The following is a 21312-nucleotide window of genomic DNA, read 5'->3' on the forward strand; positions in this document are numbered from 1 at the left end:
CGCGCTGCATGCTGGGAGCTGTAGTTCCCGCCCCGCCTCGCGCCGTCCGGGTGCCGCCCTTACGGACTGCGTGTCCCGGCGCGCCGCGCGCGGGCAGACGAGCTGAGGGGAAGCGGAGGCGCGGACTACGGCTCCCGTGGCACCGCGCGGCGCCGGGTGTGTGCTGTGGTGTTGGGGTTACGGCGGCAAGGAGCGGCATTTAACGCCTTGTGGTGGCTTCATTTAGGGCGAGCCCTCGTGAAGTGCCTTAAGAAGCGCCCCTGCCCGGCAAATCGCTGCCTCTGGGAGCGATCGGGGCTGGCGAGCGCGTTTCGGAAGCAACCCCGCTTTGTTTTGTGTCGCTGCCGCCAGGTGGCGACCACGGATTGCAGCCCTGTGCCTCTCGAGCGGGATGAAGCACGGCTCGGTCCAAAGAGGAGCTCTCGCATTGGCACACCGACGGGCTGAAGTGCTTTTCTGCGCTGTGCTGCTGGAGGTGAGCAGTGCAGAACAGCGCTGTGCCTGTGGAAGGCAGTTAAGCAGCGAAAGTAGAGAAGGAAAGGAAACACAAGTTGAATTTATCACCCTCCCAGGAGCAGCTTCCAAACTGCGGGGAAGAATGCACTTGTATGGAGGAAGCAAGAACTGGGCTTTGCCAGCAGCTTTCCTCCTCGCTGTGGTTTATGGCTGCTGTCTAGACTGGGCCACTGAGCTTCTGTTCAGTAGATGCTAGGCTGTGCCAAAACAGCCTCTGCCTCAACTTGCAAGCTATGCTGACAGCATTCAATGGGATGTTCTTCTCCGTCGGCCTTCTTTATGGTGAAGGTTTTGAACTGAAGCAGCGAGTGCCTTACGTGGGTTTAGCAAAGCAAAGTAGTGGAAGAGAGTGCTCCAAACCTCAAGTGCTCATTCAGTGCGAGGCATAGGGCTGATGAGCTCTACCCCACCTGCCAGGCACTGCTAGGCGTGAGGTGACTGCTGTGTGATGGCAGCTGAGAACTTCTCCAGGCCTTAACCCTGGCTCCTTATAGGAGATGTGAGGACAACTTTAAAGAGGAACCTGTGCCTACCAAGACAGAACGCACTGAGCGAGTGCTGTAGAAGCCCACTTGCTCTTATGGTTCCCCTTCTAGAGCCTCCAGCTGTATGGAAGCTGCAGCGGGCTGCTTGAGCTGCAGCACTCTTGTTCCTGCCTGCAGACTCTATCACTACAAGTCTTGCAATATTGAGGCTCTTTTCCTGCTGATATCGTGGCTCTTAAGACTGTTTTGAGTGTTCAGCAAAGAAAAGGGCCTTTATCTCCCTGTTCTGCTGGTAAAGTGGAATAAGCAGGAGTGGCTCTTGCAGCTGTAAAGTGGAGCTGACTCCTGGGTTGGCTGAGCATCTTTTCCCTCCCAATGACTAATCCTCAAATTAAGCCAGGCTGCTTCCAAGCTGAGAGCACTGAGTACTTGTTCTTCCAAACCATGTTCCTGTGCAGCGGCAGAAAACAGCTGATGAAGCTGAATCCTAAACCCTCACAGACGTCGGCGCTTCGGCGCTCTGCTTAGGCAGGAATGGATACTGCTGATGTATCTGCAGGGATACTTTGCTTTCCCAGCTGGTCCCTTCTGACTGCCCTGGGAGTCGTGTGCTGATAGCAGGAGACCCCAGGGTATCCCTGCTTAACAGAGGGAATGACAGGAGCCAGTGATGGGGGATGAGCTGCACAGCAGCCAGCACCTGGGGACAGAGCTGGCACTCACTGAGCACTCGAAGAGACAGCCTTGTCTGGAACCATGGCACAGCTATGGAAATTAGTGTGTCTAGTCTTTGAAACAGAACAAAGTGCTCTGCTGGAACCAACGGCGTCACGTCGTGCTTTCATTCCCTGCCTGCTTTCAAACTGGATATGGAGGAATCCATTTGGAGTTGTTCACTGCAGAAAATGAGGAGAAAAAGATGGCGACAGCCAGAATCAGGAAAGAAATGTGTGATAATTGCCTGTCACCGCCTGTGCAGATGGGCCAACCAGGGGCAGAGCATTCAGCTCTAATTCTGATGGAACCACACTGTACTCATGTTTGTGTTCATAACGATCTTTGCAGTCCAGATGATAGCCCCACTCACTCTCCTGAGATGCTTCTGATCCCTTCTGAGTTCAGGGTTTCCTCTGTTAAACCTCCATGCTTTTCATGCCATTAGACTAAAATATAACACCACATGAAAGTGATTACTTGGAGATATCTATTCTGAGAGATGAGCTCTCATGGTGCATGTTCCCTTTGTGCAAGGGAAACCCAGCAGTTCATGCTTTGTTAAGGGAAGACTCCTCTTTTCTTGCATTTGTCCAGCAACGTTTTTAAACAGAATGATGCACAAAATGAATTGTTTGAGGGCACTGTTTCTCAGATGAGGATTTTGAGAAGACTTTTGTGTCTTGTGTAATAAGAAGCTGCAAAGCTACTTACTCCTTTATGCATCTTTCTGATGTGAGGCTTGATGCCAGCATCAAAATTCTGTCCTTTGCTGGACCAAAAGAACCATTGGCAGCTCTATGATGTTAATTTCTGCAAGGCTAAGTGATAATTCAAGCAGATTAGTGAATTGGTCTCACACACTGCAGTGGCCTGATCTTGTGGCTCCTTCTAGAAATGAAATTCTTCAATCCCGAACGTATATTTTTCCTATCAAAACACCAGACATATGTTAGTGCCAGCAAGAAATGTGACAGAGTGTTGATTCTGTCCTGGTCTGTGATTACCAGGACCAGAGAAACCAGACCTTGGGTGTAGAGTTGCTTTGGGAATGTGCAAGAGAAACTTGCACAGATGCTGTGCAGGTCTGCGCGAAGCTGATTTTTCTTTCAAAACTCAAGGTAAGCATTTCCCACTTCTTTTAAATCAAGAAGCTCTGCCTGTTAAATGACTCACGCTGAACATCTACCCTGTGTTGTCACTTCTGGTAGAGGGGCACCTCTGTACCTTAAACCACAGATGTTCAACAGGAAGCATGCAGGGCTGCACAGAGCCTGTCTGTCAGTCTGTCTGTTTGTCTGCAGAGGCCTCCAAGAGGAGATATGCTCGCTGCTGCAGCTGCAGAGGGAAGCCATGCAGTTGGCTGTGCTCCCTCCTGGGGCAGGTACACACGGCTTGCTGCTCTCTGATACAATCCAGTGTGTGACCTGACTGTTTGTGGCTTCTTTCAAATTGTCTTCACCACGAGGGATGATGGTAAGCAGCACTGCCCCTCCTGCGGAACAAATAGCCATTCGCTTGCAGCTTCTTGGGCATGGCTGATGGGTTGGTGGTGGGACCTGGTGATCTTGGTTGTCTTTTCCGATCTTAATGATTGTATGATTTGATTCTATGGTTCTAAACTGAAGCATTTGTTGGGTCTGAAAATTCCTCTGCTCACTTCAGCAGAAAGCAGTGACCTGAATGAGAAACCTCCCTCCCCCAGAACTGCAGTTTTACGTATTTCATTCCTTGGAAACACTTCCCCTAATTCTAGTTTAACTGATTGACCTCTTGTGTACTGAAGACTTCAGGTTTGAGCTGGCTGGGGTTCTGGGACCATGAAAAAAGCCATTGGTGTCAGAAGCTGCTTATTCATTTCAGCAGTTGACTCAGTTCAGTAGCTGCATCAAACATGTTCTTTTTCTTTTGTTTTGTTTTGTCTCAGGTGCTTTATGAATTCCAACAGCCTTTTCATGTTTGCTCTTTTAATTTAGCATGTAAAGACATCATTTGTTTCTACTTATCTCTAATTGCATTTGGATCACTCTTCAGGGGGACATACACCAAGGGACACGAAGCACAAATAACCTGCTAAGCAGAATACAGCATGCTTAGCACCCACAATATGTTCAAATTTCTCATTTGTTTCAGCTATAGAATTGCTTTAGTACATAACTTTCCTCCTTTGTAGCCGAGAGGGGGAAATGTAACACTGAGCTGAGCTCACTTGCAAGTAAACAGGTCTTAATTCCTACGAGTCGCTGAGACTCACCCTACCCGAGAAACAAATGCAAAAACAGATTAAAATCAGTGACCTCAAACGAGATTTCCTGCTTGCTGATTCTGAAATATGATTAAAATTGACTCAAATGCTTTGTCTGAAGTGGGCCCACCCTGAGCATCGTTGGCTTTGAGCACCTGGCCAGCAGTTTGCTGGCATTCCAACATGCAGTGCCAGCTGTTGATACGTGGCAGCGCTCAGGCAGGTGGCCCAGGACCAGCAGCAGCTCTTGCAGTGAGCCTGGAAAAGTGAGCAGGCCGTGCTATAGAGCCCACTGAAGGTAGTGCTGGGGCTCCTCAAAATTACGTTCAAATTTCCTTTCTTGCCTTTCAGAATCAGGTAAACGCTCCGGCCCAAAGCTTTCCAAGTCCAAGTAGGGGAAATTCTGGAGTTCAAAGCCAAAAGATGTAAGCTATCCTTGCTTTGGGCACTCACCCTTCTGGTACAAGGAGGGGCAGCTTTGTCCTGGCTGTTCTCCAAAACCGATTGGGATAGCTCAGTGTCAGGTAACAAGAAGTTGTAGTCTCTTCTTTGTTTTTGTTCATTAAGTCTCTCCCGTCACAACTCGTGAAAGCTGTAATCGTGGGAGCACTGGGAAAGCCGTACTTGGTGAGCTGTCTCTGCTCTTGCACAAGGCTCTGGTGATTACCTCCTGGCAGCATCCATTTGCCTTGTGCAATGCACCACGCAGTTCCAAATCACTGCAGCTGCACTTCTGCATGCAGAGGTGACAGTAGGGCTGTGGCTTCATGGACACTTGTCTGATGGCAAAGCTGAAAGGGTTTCCTTCTGCTGCCCTGCCCAGCTCCAGAGGCTGAGCCTTTCCAAAAGTCAGCAAGGGCTTAAGTTAAAAGCAGAGCTGCGTCCTGAATGTGAAGAAATACTTCAAGGCATGTTTAAAACATGCAAACATGCGCAGGGCAGACTCCCTCCCTGTTATCAGCTCCAGCAATCCATCTGCCTGTGATACTGCTGTGCCCCAGCACGTGTCTCTAGGCTGCACATCAATGCATCAGTGCTCATAAATGCAGCCAAGCCAGTACAGCACCCATTTGGGCTCCTGAGATGTCAGGGTCAGTGCAGGCAGAGGCATCTGCCTGCCTTCACCTGTCTGCACCTGTGAGAGCATCCCTGCATGGAGGTGGGACCTGGTTCCCATCCTGGGGAGCGATCGGTTGCTGCACTGAAGCCAAGGCTCATCCTCTGCCCTTGTGCCTTAGAGACTGAAAGGGGAGAATCCTCTTTGCTCTCTTGGGGATGTTGACCTCATGCTGTGCTTTCTGCTTTTTCTATTTTAGTGGTAAAATATGTAAATATGTTGTTTGTGCTAAAAAAATGAAGTTTTGTCTATCAGACCACAGCTCGGAGCTGCTCTTTTACTGTGGCTTGATACCTGAATGGCAATGGTTGTGCTCTTCTTGGGAAATCAAATTTGGGAATAAGGTTGGAGATGATGAGGATTCAGCTCATAGCAGTGCTTAGTAATAGGAAGTTCATGCCAGTTTCCCTTCAATGGGGTTGTACCCTAGTCCTGGAGTACAGCCTGCCTTTGTATTTATGTATCTATATGTATGTATATAGGCATGTTTATAACAGGAGAGTTGTGCCTACAAACACCAGCAGTGAGCATGACAGCTAAGAGAAGAAAACATTGGTGTTAGTGATAATCTGTCGGATCCCTAAGTAATGGATTGCTTACTAATCCTGATGAGTGTAAACCACCAGAGCTGTGTACTTGAGAAGGTGAACCATCTGGAGGCTGTGGAAGGTAGCATTCTCTGCAACACAGCCCCTTTGTTCTGCTGTAGGACACACAGCACTGCAAGATGCTGCTCAGGAGAGGAGCTCGGGGCAATCTCCTACAGAGAGTACTGCAAATAACTGCCTGGGTTCCGTGAGGCTCTGAACTGAGCCCTTCAGAATTAAAGGGAAAGTTCAAAAACCCTCTGTGTTCTGCTTGGGTCCCATTATGCTGCTACTTCCATGTATTGTTTTTCTGTTGCAGCTGGCAAAATGTTTCTGTAGGAAAAGTGCTCTTTCTTCTCATCTTGCTGACCCTCCTGTTAGTGCCCCAATGGCTTTGAACCTGTAGCATGATCCCGTGGGCACTCGCAGCAATAAGGGATGCCTTCCCAACACAACCCAAGAGCTGCTGCCTAAATGGAGCAGGAAAGGCAATGAGGAAAGACAGAATGGCTGAGGTGATGCAAGAGGGTCAGGGTGGCATGGTGGAAGGCTGAGGACCATTATGGTGCTGGTGCTCTGCCAGAGCAGCCCTGTTTATGAGGTGTAATCCTGGGTTTTTTTGCTTTTATTTTAGGAAGTGAGTGCTCCAAGCTTTTCTGATCCTCCCCATCTGAGATAGATAGGCAGGAGCTGTAATTTAGAGCCTGCTGGAGCCAAAACACTGCCATGCCAAGGATACCTACAATGGGAACAGTGTTTTGGGGTGAGATAAGTGTTTCAGTGCTATTTTCTGGTAGTCCTTTCCCACGAGGGATTCCCCAGTATAGGTTTAGCCTCTAAAATGTTTTAGCCTAAACGTGTTATGGACAAAGGAGCTCAGCAGACACCAGCAGCTCCCTGGGCTGCAGCATTGTTCCTGCATGGCCGGCTCAGTGCTGTGCGCTGAGCTTTCATGCACTATCATCTAGAGAGGCAACTTTTGGTGTGACAGCGGGCAGGGAACGTATGGGGTGGGATGGGCACCCAGGAGAGCAGGGAGGATCTGTGGCACCTTCACGCCTGCCAGAATTCCGACAAACATGATCATTAGTTAAGCAATCCTGATATTTAAGCCCTCATCTTTGTTTCAGGGCTCTCCTGAATAGGAGCGGTTTGAATGGAACTTCTTTCAAGCTGTCAGCTGCTGTAGCTTAGGCAACATTTTTAATGATTGCTCGGCTATTAGAGTTGCAAAGGCAGAAATCTGGTTGTTCAGGAGACCACAGAGTGCATTCTGAAGGGAAGGAATGGGTCAGGGGTGGGCAGCTCCTGTTGGAAAGGATGCAGCTTGCTCACTAACCTACAGATTCTTCTTTCTTGGGCTGGTAGAATTTCTTTTCTGCAGGAAATATTTTGCTCAGACTGAGCAGTGAGGCACTGCACAGCTGCACAGGGAGGTGGGTCACCATCCCTGGGGGTGTTCAGAGCCGTGGAGATGTGGCACTGAGGGACGTGGGCAGTGGGCACAGTGACACGAGGTGCAGTTGGACTTGGGGATCTCAGGGGTCTTCTCCAGCCTTAATGATTCTGTGATTCTGTAATAGGAGTCCATAGCTGAGGGCTGGGGGATGGCTGCAGCATGGCCTTCCCCTCCCGTTCCAGCACTCCCTGCTCACTCCAGCAATGTAGTCCCGACGTCGCTCTGCAGCGAACCTCCTTAAGAGCACAGAAAGGGGAGGAGGAAGCGCAGCTCTCCGGCTCCCGCAACCCCACCTCCCGGTTATTTCATCTTCCTTACAAGGCTAAAGCTAGAAGCTTTCCTCTGCCTCTGGGTCCCTTAAAAGCAGCGCGGCGAGCCCCAGGGCTGTCAGTGGGATGTGGGGATGGGGGCACAGTGGGGCGGTGGAAGCCTACACCCACTGACCCAGCTCTGCAGGAGGAGCACCGAACCGTCCCAGCAGGAGACACCGAGGGGGACCAGAGCGCAACATGAGGGGTAAATATATTTTTCATTGGGAAGAGCAAAAGTAACTGGCTTTGTTTAGTCTGAAATTCGTTATTGTAAGCAGCTGTCCAACAACGAGGACTGAGAAATGCATTGACTGAGACCTGGGCAGAGCCTTAGGTCTGAGTTTGCTTCCCAGAGCAGCACTGGGTTAGAAAGACCAAGATGAATTCAGGTGGCTGTAGAAGTTCTGGGTTTCCTCTTTAGCCATTCACACCTGGGAACGTTTTTTTTAGAATCTGATTTCCTTTTTTGCTGTTACTGAAGCATTTTGAGTAGCAGTACATATGTTGCTATAAAAACAGAAAAAGCTGCAGAACCAAAACCCCTTCTGAGAAAGTGATAAGGACCAGGTCTTCCACCACAGCCAAGGGCTGCTGGGACATCTCAAATGTTCCTGCCCTTGTGTTCCTGTGCTGTCTGTTAGTGCTGTTAGTGCCTCCAGACAGACCCATGCCCCACTGCGCTGGAATGTCTGCCTCTGGCTGAGGTTGCTGCAGCTGGTATTTGGGATTCAGGTTTTTTTCCAGTTTAATTGAAACAAGATGAAGTTGTCTGCAAGTCCTATGAATTGTTTCCGTGTCTGACCATCCAGTCTGTCTGCAGTGTGATTCTGGGGCTGCTGAATGCGAATGGAGAAAGGGAAAACACCTCAGTGGCTGGGAACTGCTGTGGGCCAGACTGCTGGTGGGGTCAGAGCAGCCAGGGGCAGAGGATGCAGCCACTCTTGCAAATATGATAGTACCAACATCAGTGTAACTGTAAGGCGTGAGACCTGAATCGGAGTTCTCCAGAACTTAGAGATGCTCTTATTCAACAGGTAGAATGAAAAACTGTCCTTGGGAAAGCAGCTCCTGAGAGCTGTGACGGAGCCCTGCGGATCGCTGCCTCCCTAAGGCTCAGCCCAGCCTGGAGCTGGGTGGCTTTGCTGCGAGGATGGAAGTGCTGCGCCGCTCCTCCGTCTTTGCTGCAGAGGTGATGGAGGTGTTTGACAGGTCTCCCACCGACAAGGAGCTTGTGTCCCAAGCCAAGGCTCTCTGCAGGGACTACATCAACTCGAGGCTGATCCGTGCAGGTGTCAGCTGGAGCAAACCTGAGCACAATACCCCGGTGCCCGGCGGCAAGCTGGCTGAGGTGTCTGCCATCCTGCTGCGCCTGGGTGAGTCCCTGCGTGTGGTCTGGGCTTGGGAATCTCCCCTGGGCAGCTCCTTGGCTTGCACGTCCTTCATCCTTTAGGTTATTGCTCAGTGCTGTGGTTCTGAGACCCAACAGCAAATGATGTTTAACTGTGTAAAACTGCATCTGTGTAAGAGTTTTGTTTCTCTCTGTAGTTTGTCTCAGCTTGGCATTTTGAACAGGGCTTGTAATGGTTCTCCAGGCACCGGTGGGATCCTGGCAGCTCCATGCCTGGGCTTCATCAGCAGCTCACAGAAGTGGTTGCTCACCCAGCTGCAGGGATGTTTAATTAAGGGTAATTGCTTAGATGTGTGTACCACAAATCTTATAACACTGCTTTTTAGTGGCAGTGTGTTAATGTGCTCTCTTCGCCTTTCCCTACCCCAATCATTTAGCAAGATCTTTTCTTGGTTTTGGTCAGTGGGGCAGCTGTAGAATCTTCCATGCTTGGGGCAGCGTAGCAATCACTGATACAGGGACCTCTGCACCAAACTAAGCCTTGTGATGCAGGACACGGCTGTCTGTGGATGGCTGTCTGGGCCCAGCAGCACAGGGCAGTGGAGACTTTTCAATCATGGCACTTGTGGACACCCAGCGGCTGCCCTGGCAGAGCACTCAGCTGTGCACTTGACATGGCTGTGGGAGCAGCTCTGGAGCAGTGCCTGCAGCCTGAGCACCCTCTGGCTGCTGCCCATTGCCTACCTTTGGCTTTAGGCTTCAACCTGTATGCTCAAGTCAAGCACTCTTCTCTAGATCCTAGCACTCTGGTTCTAGGAGGTTGCTTCCAACATCCCTCTTTGCCTGCAGGTTGGAATATCAGTTCACATTTGGCTTGGAAACTACCATTGGCATTTGCATCTGATTTAATTACACCAAAGTTCAAATAAGTCCGGTGAAGCAACCTTTAACTGAGCCCAACCAAATCAGGGCCAGACTGGTTCCCCCACTTTCTCTTCTTTCTAGTTCTTTTGGATGTTATCCCAAATTCGTTTTTAAGGCATACATGGTTTTCTTTTTTTCTTTTGGCTGGCTTTTATTAAATTACTATTCTTTTACATGTTTTCTTTCCTATGCTGAATCTTCTGTTGTTTTTGTCCATCTGTCAGCCTGGCTGCCTCTTTGTCTCCCCAGTTTTTCTTGGGCTGGGGTTGAGCCAGATCTTCTGTGGGAGGCCAGGAGGACACTGAAGGGCGAGCAGGTGGCAGCCTGTGTCTGGAGGCGTCTCCTGGGTGACTCTGCTACCACTGATTCTCCTCCAGATGGAGAGGTTTGGCTGACAGTTATGGGAACTCTGCGCTTCTCTGAGCAAATCTGCTTGGAGAGAGCCATGGCTTGCTTGGTTCCCATGCAGCAAGAAGGGGGAGCTGTACTTCTTAGTAGAATTGTGAGAGGATTGGCCATTGATGTGGCCAAGAGATCTCAGACCACGTGTGGCGTAGGTCTGGTGTACCTGAACCAGAGGTTGCAGCAGCAGGAGCAGGCTGCAGGCACTGAACCCAGCCCAAATTATGTCCTAGCCACCCCTCTGGGCTGGGGACGAAGCTGTGTGCTCCCTGCGGAGCCAGAGCAGCTGCTGAGGATGTAAGGAATGGTGCCTCTTATCAGCCCTGGCCATGCAGGCTCAGGGTTTCCTCTTTCCTCGGCCTATATGGAACAATGCCCCGGGCACAAAGGGTCAGAAGAATTCATTTGTGGCCTCCTGTGAAGCTGGGCTCTGCTTGTCTTATGCTGAGTGCTGGGGAATAGTTTTATGAATTCAAGTTGAGCAGCTGGAGCAGCTGCTGCTTAACAAAGCCCTGATGGGATGATGCCTTTGTTCCTAGTTCCCATTTAATGCCATCCTCTGGGTGCTCGGTTGCCCTCTGGCTGGGACAAGCCACCTTGGCCCTGCAGTGACACTGACTCAATGGTCCTTATGGGTCTCACCCGGGTCAGGGTGCTGAAGTGACCCTATGGATGTCTAGAGGCCATGACAGCTCTTCTCTTCTCCTGGGTCCTCCTATGCAGAAGGATGAGCGTTCATCTAGATGGCCAAATGAGAACCTCCATGCACACAAGGCTTTGGTCTCATGCCATGTTCACACTGTATAACGCTCCTACAGCATCTTCTTAAATATCCATGAGAGGTAAAACAATTAGAGATAGTGGTTAATGATTGTACTGGTCAGGATGGCTTGTTAGTCTGCAGAGGAAAGCTGTGCTGCTGATGTTCCAACACAAACCTGCTAGGAGGGTGTTCTCTGTTTGTCCTTGCTCTTTTTGTCTTGATCTTCAAGCTAACTTGACACCACCAACTGGGTCCCAGCTGGGGAAAAACCAACCTGGATAGAAAGCACATCCTGTGTGTGCCAGGAACTTTGCTGGGGAAGCCAGGCAGGCAAATGGACTGCTGGGAGTCGGGTAGGAGCTCTGCTCCGTCACTCTGTGCACAGAGAGCTGAGCCGGGAGTCTCTCCTCGATGCTGTGTGGCTCCAGGTGGATTCCTGGCTTCTGTCAGCCTCCAACACGCCTGAGTCACTCTCATCTCATGACGTTTTTTGTACAGGTTGAGAAAGGGCGTATCTTCCAACAGCTCACACAGGTGTATGTGCCTCTTTCTCGCTGCTGGCTTTGTTCCTTTCAGACTGTGGGGAAAGGAGGGCGCAGGCAATACTGGGACAAAGGACGGAGGTGCCGGGGCTGCTTCTAAGTGACCCTGAGAGCTGTGCTGCCTGTTTGACACCAGATGGAGGGATGGCCCCAGCTGTGATTCCAGCATGCTGACCCCAGGTATTTGCTTGCAGGGGATGAGCTGGAATACATTCGCCCCAACGTCTATCGCAACATCGCCCGCCAGCTGAACATCTCGCTGCACTCGGAGACGGTGGTGACGGATGCTTTCCTGGCCGTGGCTGCACAGATCTTCACTGCAGGTACCGCACCCAGACAGGCAGACAGGGCTGGGGCGGGCAGGAACAGGATGGGGCCGCTGTTATGGGATGGCTGCGAGGTGGGGCCAGGTTTAGGAAAGAGCCGTGGGCAGTTTGGCAGCATGCCCTTCTGTAATGATTTAATGAGCTCCTCCGTGCTCTGTTGTTCTGGCAGGGAAGTGCCCCATTCTGTGCATCCTCCTGGCATTTCTCGCTCGTTCTAGAAGCCGTCTCCTGCCCTGCCTCCGTAGGAGGTGGTGTTACCGCATCGCACAAGGAGGTCGCTCATTCCAAGCTCCTTTGCTCACCGCTGGCAACCGGAGCAGGTTCATTACACGGGAGCCTCCCTTGTTCCAGCTCATGCTGCTGGTGCTGGGAGCCAGAGCTAACTCATCACAAGGGAGTTCCCTCTTCCTGGCTTCCTTTCCCCCAGCGACAGCCAGGGCTGCAATGGAGCCTGCTGCTTCCAGCTGCTGCCTTGTGCTCGGAGGCAGGACCGCTCTCCTCTGAGCCAGGTAAACATGGCAGGCACGTCTGAGTGTTGCTATGTTGAAGGACAGCCTTGTCATTTCGGCGCTGAGCTTTATTTGCCCTGAAAAGCAGAGGTCAGGTTTGCAGGCATGGGTATTTGCAGCACAGGCAAGTAGGTTATCTTCTTAGCTGAGCACAGCTGACTGTATCCCAACCACATCCCAAGCGAGGTGGGGAATTCAACAGAAAGCTGGAGGGCTCCAGGCAGAGCAGCATGCCGTGTGCTGGGAGCCTCACCTCGTGCATTGACAGTGTGTGTTTGTTGAGAAATGCACTTATTGTTCTTCAATTCCAAGCTCAGGAGTCGCATGAGAAGCTTGAATGGTCTTAATGTTGTGGTCTTGGTTTATTTGTTGTTGAAAGTAAAGCTGGAAATTGTATCTCTTGGCCCCAGACTCAGGGGTTTTGAGGTGGTAAGGCCGCAGACTCAGTCCTTTGAGGGTGGCAATTGGGAAGCTTTGGGGATGTAGTAGAAGCCCAGGCTAAAGCTCTGCTGTGGGTGCTGGGGACTCAGTGCTGCATTAGCCTCCAGCAGATGGTTGTGCACGGGTGTGGGTTCCAACCTTACACTGCTCTGCATTCTCTTCTTTCCCGTCTCTGCTTCATACCAACCAGCAGGACAGCCTGTGGATGTGAGGTTGAAGCACTGCTTCAGTGGCTTTTGTCAATTCATTTCTGTAGCTTCTCTTGCTAGAAGGCTGCTGAGTAGTAGAGGGGGAAGAAGAGTTCACTGATTTTAACATTCATGAGTCCTAGCAGCAGTCTCAAGGCTCAGCATTTAATGTTAAATCCAGCAGATCAGTGCTAGCAGTGACAGCCAGGCACTTCTCTTTTTTTTTTTTTTTTTCATAGTTCAGAGGAAAGAGGCTCTTAATGGGTGAAGGAAATGAGAGAGCTCGAATGCAGCCTGAATTTTCAAGCCAGTTACCAATGGCTAAAGCACCTGACCCTGTTTTTCACTGTCCAGTTTATTAAGAAAACAGCTCCAGTCTGACATTGCAGTGCCGAGACAATCTGAGGAGCCCATCAGACACTTGCAGTGCCTGTCCAGCAATGGAATGTAAGAGTTTTACCCTGTCTTGTTGAAGAGGACAGTTGCACCCCCCCGCTTAGCACTGCTGTGTAGGTGTAGCAGCGAGGGACATGGTCAGTGGGCACAGTGGGGATGGGTTCATGGTTGGACCAGATGACCTTAGAGGTCTTTTCCAACTTCAGTGATTCTATGGTTCTATGATTATACTGGTTTTATAGTTTTGGGTGCTGGTAAGCTCTTAATTAACAGTGCTTGGGCTGCAGTGAGCCCTCTGCAAAAAGGACCAGGGATGCATGAGGTTGCCAAGAGAACATGCCTCCCTGCAGCTGGAATGTTGCTAGCAATGCACCTTGCTGCTGCCTCACCCTGCAGGCTTTATGAGCTCCCTGCCTCGTGCACATCCCTCTTGGCTCCTTTTTCTCCACCAGCGGAGAGCATACTGGGCCTGGCTCATCCTTCAAGCTGCTGAAACATAGCACTGGATTATGTTTCTCTGAGGTCTGACTGGCAGGTCAGATGGATGTGAGTGGGATGAGGGCAGTTTGTCTGAGTGCTTGGGCAGCACAGTGCTGGGGGCTGCGTGGCCACACGCTCCCCTGGGCTCGCTGACATGCAGTGGGAATGCATTCAAGAGCAGCTCTTTCCTGCTAATTCATTTTCCCTTGGGCTCGCAGTGTTTACATACCTCCAGCTCCAAGGCTGGCCTTGAGGCTGCAACTTGTATTTCTTACTTTTAAAAACACTTTCTAAGTGGCTTGTCTCATTTTCTTCTGTTCCACCTCTGTGGGCAGAAATTTTAGGGAATTTTCTGCTTTAATCACTCTTCAGGACCAATTACATCCAGCTGGTGCAGATGCATCCAGCTGCTGCCACCCTGCCTGCAGCAGCAGTGATGGAATCTTTGGCATAGAGGAATTGGGAGGGAAGGGATTTCTTACTCCCCTACCCCTGCAGCTCAGGTTTGCCAGGAAGCAGCCCCAGGGATTGATTTGACCCTTATAGAGTGCTCTGTAAAAAAGAGGGAATGGGAAGTGACCACTGAGCCCTTCACATCCATCACTTCGACAAGCATTGTTGCCAGTTTGTGCCATCCATGTGAAGGGGAGGGCTCTGTCCCTGTGCTGGGGAGGGCTTTACCCCTCTGAAATATCTAGAATCCAACAGCCTGCAAGAAGGACCATCGACCAGTGGGGAAGGCAAGAACTGAAGGAGCTTTCCCTCCCTCCTTCCTTGGAGCTGGACCAACATGTCCATACTGCAAACTGCTTTGTTGTGTGTTAGAACCATAGAATCATAGAGGTTGGAAAAGATCCCTAAGATCCCCAGGTCCAGCCCCGGCCGATCCAACCATGCCTGCTGCCCACATCTCCATGGTTCTGGAACACCTCCAGGAAAATAACAGCCACTTTATCAATAACTTCTTATGATCCTGGGGACAGTGCCTATAGAGAACAGCATCACAGGACCCTGCTGTGGGTTATTATTGCTGCTACAGTGCCTAGCAAAATGATCTTTTGTAGATTTTGATGTCGCATTAGTCACGAGTGGAAGAACTGCTTTTTTGGAACAGCAAATGGATATTTGTTGTCAGCGTAACAAACCATTCCTGTGGCTGATATTTGAATAGTTTCTCTATAAAGCAAACTTCCCAGCATAGCCAAAGGAAATCCACATACCCCTGTGCTGTGTGCATGCAGAGGGCTGCGTTCCCAGGTTGCTGCTCCTGTTAAGAGCCTGATCAGAGATTGCCAGCTGTGATGCCTGAGTGTGGAGGATTTACACCCTGTGGTGTTGGCTCAGTATGGGGATAACATGGAGCTGGCTGGTGCCCAGAGCACAGCCCGGGCATGGACTGCCAGCGCTGCAGGGAGATGGCTGCTGCTGGGACAGCATCCATGGGGCTCTTGCTGCGGGCAGGCCAGCCTCACAGGAAGCTCTGCTTTAGGGAGGTTAGATAGCTGGCTGGCACGGCTGGCTGCACTGTCCTCGGTGGGACAGGTGTGAGGTGTGAAATGCTTGTGGAGCTACCTCGTTGGAGACTGAGTCCAGGAGGACTCCAACTGTCTTGAACCCGTAGCTCTACTTCCCTTGTTTGGTCTTTGTCATGGCAGAATGGAATGTGCAGATGCTTATTGCTTATGTGCTCTGTCTGTCACTTTGGAAGAGACTCCGATCTAGAAAAAAAACAAACAGGAATGCTTTTATGTCTTTGGGTGGTGTCTTTGGGCTGCTTTCTCCAAAGCTGCACGTATGGGGCTAAGCAGTGGTCAAAGCATGCCCAGTTTTAATCACTCACAGGAAAGCATGCAGGACCACAGCTGCAGCCAGACTCAAACCCTCATGCTTAAAGAGTGGGCACCTGTGATAGAGGAGGGTTTTGCCCTTCGATCCGTGTAAACGTGAGCACCCTCTCTTCTTTTCCCAGGCATAACATGGGGCAAGGTGGTTTCTCTCTACGCTGTGGCAGCGGGGCTGGCAGTGGACTGTGTGCGTCATGCACAGCCAGCCATGGTCCACACCATCGTGGACTGCCTGGGAGAGTTTGTCCGCAAGACCTTGGTGACGTGGCTGAAGAGGCGAGGAGGCTGGGTAAGAGATGCTGGCTGGTCTGGCTTGCTTCCCCATGGGCAGACCGGGAAACAGCCCAGTTAATGCATCTTGTTGTAGAATGACATTGGGTGAGATTGTTCCTGTGCTAGGCTCTCATAGCTCTGTTACTTTCTCCTCGCCCTGTCCTCAACAGTGTCAGCTGTTCTGGTCTTCAGCTTCCTGTGCACTCGTTCAATCCTCACCCACTGATGCCTCTTCTGTTCCTGTCCTGAATTTCTCTGGAGCAGGCAGACAGTTGTAGTAGCAGACTGTAAACAGGAGCCATCACCCAGTGTTTGATTTCTGTGGTTCTCTCTATAGCCCGTGAGAAATACAGTGATCTTATGGAGAACAATTTGGAGTAAGAGCTTTATTTAGGTGCTGTGGAATAGCCAGACACCTCACCAGTGACCTCCCTAGGAGCTCGAGCTGCTGGCTGAGCTGTGGCAGGATCAAAAGCAGGGTGATGTACATGATGGGGGGCAGCTGGAAAGGTAGCAATGTTCTGATTTTGGATCCATTGCTACCTTTGGTCATCCCTGCTCTCTCTAAAGCTGCCACCTTGGGCCCGGTGGGCTGATTGGCTGGGCTGGAGAGTAACCATTTTATTGAATGCCCCGACTTGTTTCATTTTGTGTCTGCTCAAATAATTGTGCTGAGGTACTGGAGAGGATGCCCTGGGAAAGAACTCACCAAGCTGCACTGTTCCTATCCCCACCTCAGCCCATCGGTGAGGTTTATTCTGAGTACCTGTGGGGCTAGTTGAAATGTTTTCTTTGAAAGTTTTTCCTTTGGGGGGGAAAAAAAAAGTTTCCTTAAAATTGGAATGTTGCATAGGAATGTGCCCCCTTCTAGTTTCCCAACTAAGTTGCTTCCTTGTTCTGGTAAACCATGTATGTTCAGATAAGTTAACATCTTGTTTTAATTTTTGTGGTGCGTTGTTAGACTTCAAAACAAAGTGTTTGATAGTTCCAAATGGATATTTTTGGAAAGTTTGTTGCATAGCAAGCAAGCCACAGAGCCCATCCCCTGTCCAGAATGAGCTCTCAGCAGCTGAAGAGAGGAGCCCTGTCCTTGTCTGCTCCTGGTGCAGCCGTTTCTACTCGAGTGCCATTCCATTTGCCCTGGTGCTGCTGAAGGCATGCTGCTTGCTCTCAGAATCCAGCCCTAGGAAAGGGAAGCCCCTGATCAGACAAGAAAGCTGTGAAAGCTGCTGGCTGTTACTGATTACCTCCTGTTGTAAGCACGCTTATCAGCAGCTCTGGGCTGCACAGAGGAGATAGCTTCCCTCCAGAAACAAGTGGCTCCTTCAGCAGAGGGGAAGTCTCCTCATCCCTGTGCCTTTGTGCTGTGTTTCCCTGAACGTTGTTCCTCTCAGCTAGGCGCTGCAGCGTGACATTTCCCAGCCCTGTTCCCAGAAGGGCCAGGCGAAGTGGCTCTGTGCTGGAGCCCCTTTCATCTGCTGCCTGATCTCACTGCTGTTGGTTTGTCTTGGCCTGGCGTCTGCCTTTCCTCTGTGCACATGGCCCCACCACACACCTGCTTGGGCTGCCAAGAGGAACCTCTGAGCTCCAGGCAGTGCCGGGAGAGCACAGCAGTATGGGCCCATATGGTCTATTATGACCCCCCAGTCCCATATTTTATAGGGTGGAGAAAGCCTCTAACTGCCATGGTCCAACACCTCTTAGGAGAAAGAAAAAGCATTTAACTCTTGGGGGTACCATCTCTCCCCGAGGAGCGTTTGCAGCCTCAGCAGGGGTTTTGCAGGGGAGTAGAAAGGTTTTTCAGCAGCTGCTATGGATGGTTGCTCCAAAGAAGAGCTTGAGACCTGAACTTGTTCAATGAATAAATAACAGGCAAAGATCAAACTGTCGCTGTAGCAGCTTATCAGTGCCTCACAAAGGCCTGTTTAATTAAGTGGCTTTGAAATTTTCAGTTTCAGTGCCTTATCTGGTATGCTTTGTTTGGATTACAATAACCAAGGCAATTGTTAAACAGCTGAGCAGTTGTGTTTATCTAAGAGAGCACAGTACCAGTCTCAAGGTGCTGCTGAGCACGGCTCTTCTCAGCTGGCCACAGAGAGCTCGTTACATCAGCATGGAGCAGGTGATGCTCATCTCAGATCAGCCATCTCTGTAGCTGCCACTCACAAGGTGCATTCACCCAGCACTGATTGCCATGAGGCTCTGGCTCATAGGGAGCCGTGGGCTCTGCTGGTACTGAGTGTCAAGACTTTTACAGCTGCAGCCTTTCCCCGCCTTGCTGTTCACCCCAGGAATTCCCCATGCACTGATTCAGCTTCCTGCTGCTATCCACTCCTCCCTACTCAAGCCATCTCTGCTCGCTGGGTGTGTATGAGCTCAGAGACCCCAAAGCAGCATGGTAATGCAGCATGCCAGCCTTCAGACTTCCTGGGGCTGCTATTATCAGACCTTCCACACGTAGATGATCTTGGTGTCAGTTAACGAAGCTTTATTCACTTTGTCCCTGCGTCCTCCCTCTTGTTTTCTTCTAATTATTGCTAAGATTGCTCAAGTGTGTCTTGCTGGCATCTTGAATGCAGGTGGGAACATTGGAAAAGATTATTGGGATGTTCAGTGATCCTTGTTCCTCTCTTCAAGGAGGCTGCGCTCTTCTCAGTGATAGGATCACAGAATGATTTGAGTTGGAAGGGACTTTACTCTGAGGAACAGTGCCAGGGTCTCACCATCCCCTGAGTAAATAATTTTTTCCTGACATCTGACCTAAGTCTCCCCTCTCTTAGTTTAAAACCATTCCCCCTTGTCTTATCAATATCAGATTGTGCAAAAAGCTCACTCCTGCTTTTATGCTTCCTTCAACCACTGAAAGGCCACAGTCAGGTCTCCCCACAGCCTTCTCTTCTCCAAGCTTAACAAGCCCAGCTCCTTCAGCCTGTCTTCCTAGGAAAGGTGTTCCAGCCCTCTGATCATTTTTATGGCCCTCCTCTGGACCTCCTTTAACAGCTTTGCATCCGTCTCCTTCTGAGGCCTCAGGTCTGGACATAGTACTCCAGTCAGAGAAGGGCTGCTCGCCAAGCTATGGTGTAAAGAGAAAGCTGTGAGGCCAATGGATATTTGCCCATCTTTGTCTCTCAGTTTTGGTTCACTTTTGCCACCGTACAGTCCCTGGTATTTCTGAAAACCTCATCAAACTGATACGGTAACAGTGCGCCCTGTGTCACAGAGCTGCAGCCCATAGTTCCTTGTGCTTGGCTGATGTTTAACCACAATACAAATTTTGCAGGCAAAATTGCAGGTAAGCAAATGAAAATTTGCTTACCCCTCCCAGCAGATGTAATTTTCTATCCGCTTCTGTCCTGTTCGCTTTACCCTCCAGATATTTTCTGCTCTCTCCTCCCCGTCCCAGCCGAGATCAAATCTCCATGAATTCACTGCATTGTTATTTCTGTTCATCACGGGCTGCCATTCCTGTCAATACCTGACAGTGGCTGCCCAGCAATCCATACCTCTGGCCCATGTGCCGGGCAGCACCGCAGCCAGCAGACACATTCCCACAAACAAAGCTTGCATTGCTCGCGATTTAAATCATGGGTTTACTTCCTTGAACGAGTTCCAAATAAAACATTAAGGCAAGAGAAAAAGTGCAAGCAACTTGAGCTGATATTAAACAGGACAACCTCAGGGAAGCATCGTGCTTTGCAGAAAGGGATGGGAAGGCTGTTGTTGCCAAGGTTTCTCCTGGGAAAGGGAGGAAAGTTTCTTTTATTTTGCTGTTGAAAATGGAAATGCTTGCTGATCCTCCCGTAGCATTCCTTTCCCCAGGCGTGGCTTGTTTTGAGGTACGCAGTGGCCGGGTGGGTCTGGGCATGGCTGCTGACCTCTGCTCCCCCTCCTCAGGCAGACATCACCAAGTGCGTGGTCAGCACCGACCCCAGTCTCCGCTCCCACTGGCTCGTGGCCGCCATCTGCAGCTTTGGGCACTTCCTCAAGGCCATCTTCTTCGTGTTGCTGCCCGAGAGATGAGTCCCACTGCCCCGTGCCCCATCTCCTCCCCCACTCCAGAAGCAGTGGCCGTGGGCTCTGAAGAGGAGGAAGAGAAGAACTGGTACAGACACAACTTGTTCTCCTCTCCCTTAGCTGGTGGCAGCTGATGGACTTCATTCTCCTTTGATGGCCCCAGGAGCCTCTCCCACTGTTTATGTCCCAGGAGCCCTGTTTCCCGTGGGGACCAGATGAGGAAGGAGCTACGATTTGAAATGAAATGGAAAGAAGAGAGGAGGAGCAGCCCTCCCTCGCTGCATGCAATCCCCTTTCAGTCTTCAGACTTGCCTTGTGTCACTTCTTGTTGTTGTGTTTTGCTAAGGCTCCATCTCCTCCTCGCTCCCTGGCTCCGTGTCATTGGGCTCTCCCCACAGCACAGCGTGACAGACGGTACCGTGCTGTGATGGGATTTGTATGGGATGAAACCAGATGTACCATCATCAGATGCTTCCCTCTCTGACATTCCTTGGGAAATGCGTTTTGTGGTGTGTGTGCAGGGCAGCTGCATGGGATGCAGTTAGCAAGGGCGCTGCTCTGACCTCTTACTGAGCCCACGTGCATCACATCAAACAAGGGACTGAGCAACAACTCAGGTTGGAATTTTGCAGTGAAGGCAAAGCTCAATGTGTAAGTGGGACAGGTGAGATGAGGGAAGCAGTAAGTGAGCTGCCTGGTGTTACGAAGGGGGGGAAAGCCGTGTCAAAAGGAACTGTTTTATATTTCTCCCTTATTGTCTTCAGGAGTACAGCCTGTAGTCCTCTTTGTATTGTACAATAAAGGAAAGTAGGTGTTGTTTATTGTAAAGGGTAATGTATTTGTTTCCAGAGTTAAAAATTCCAAAAAAGGCCAAAACAGTGCAGAGACGAACACCGGAGCCATGCTAAAAATACTCCAGCATTTCCCCTGGTAGGAGATGTTAATGTGATAAAAGCATCTGCTTCGTACTTTGGCCCGTGGTGTGGCCATGTCACAGGTGTTTGTTCCAGGGATAGGTGAGCTGCTCTTGCAGTGTACGTGGTGAGCTGAGCTAACCACACTGAGAGCACAGAGAGCAGTAACTGCACTGGAAGCAGACTGCTAGGGGGATGCAGCTTCTTCGTCTCAAAGAAGCTTACTAAAATCAGACTTGTCCTTCCTGGAAGAACCTCGGCTGCGTGTAGCTTGGACTCGGACAGCCCTGCAGCTGGTAAAGTGCAGCCCACCTTGTCATGCCTCGTGCTTTATGGAGCGTGGGTGAGCTGATGGAGCCAGCATGATCGTACTGCAACTGCAAAAACCTTCCTCAGTTTGGATGCTAGTTTGAAATGTAATGCTTTAGGCTATGACTGCTCTTAGAATAAACAAGGGATATCAGAGGGACCAACAAATAACATCAAGAGTTAAAGGCACCAATTAAGTCAGTTT

The 21312-nt window shown here is 50.4% G+C and overlaps 1 protein-coding gene across 3 annotated transcripts; it reads left to right on the forward strand.

The window, feature by feature from the left end:
- Positions 1-3011: 3011 nt before the first annotated feature.
- On the forward strand, positions 3012-20708 carry BOK (BCL2 family apoptosis regulator BOK). 3 transcript variants are annotated; one of them, XM_010716505.3, is made up of 5 exons: positions 3012-3191; positions 8469-8807; positions 11608-11736; positions 15723-15886; positions 19769-20708. In XM_010716505.3, exons 2-5 carry the CDS (start codon positions 8585-8587, stop codon positions 19949-19951), a joined length of 699 nt encoding a protein of 232 aa, XP_010714807.1. In that variant the 5' UTR covers positions 3012-3191; positions 8469-8584; the 3' UTR covers positions 19952-20708. The 3 variants fall into 3 exon arrangements, with proteins under 3 accessions (XP_010714807.1, XP_010714806.1, XP_010714808.1); XM_010716504.2 differs by lacking the exon at positions 3012-3191 and adding an exon at positions 7264-7639; XM_010716506.2 differs by lacking the exon at positions 3012-3191 and adding an exon at positions 7398-7639 and having other exon boundaries at positions 19765-20708.
- The last annotated feature ends 604 nt before the right edge of the window (positions 20709-21312 follow it).

The sequence above is a fragment of the Meleagris gallopavo genome, chromosome 11, assembly GCF_000146605.3.
Source record: "Meleagris gallopavo isolate NT-WF06-2002-E0010 breed Aviagen turkey brand Nicholas breeding stock chromosome 11, Turkey_5.1, whole genome shotgun sequence".
NCBI classification, from domain to species: Eukaryota; Metazoa; Chordata; class Aves; order Galliformes; family Phasianidae; genus Meleagris; species Meleagris gallopavo.

Excerpts from the sequence above, each read along its gene's own strand:
- BOK (XM_010716505.3), top strand. The coding sequence starts at position 8,585 with ATGGAAGTGCTGCGCCGCTCCTCCGTCTTTGCTGCAGAGGTGATGGAG. Across the intron at positions 11,737-15,722 it reads TGCACAGATCTTCACTGCAG|GCATAACATGGGGCAAGGTG; the intron begins GTACCGCACCCA and ends TTCTTTTCCCAG. Across the intron at positions 15,887-19,768 it reads TGAAGAGGCGAGGAGGCTGG|ACATCACCAAGTGCGTGGTC; the intron begins GTAAGAGATGCT and ends CTCCTCAGGCAG.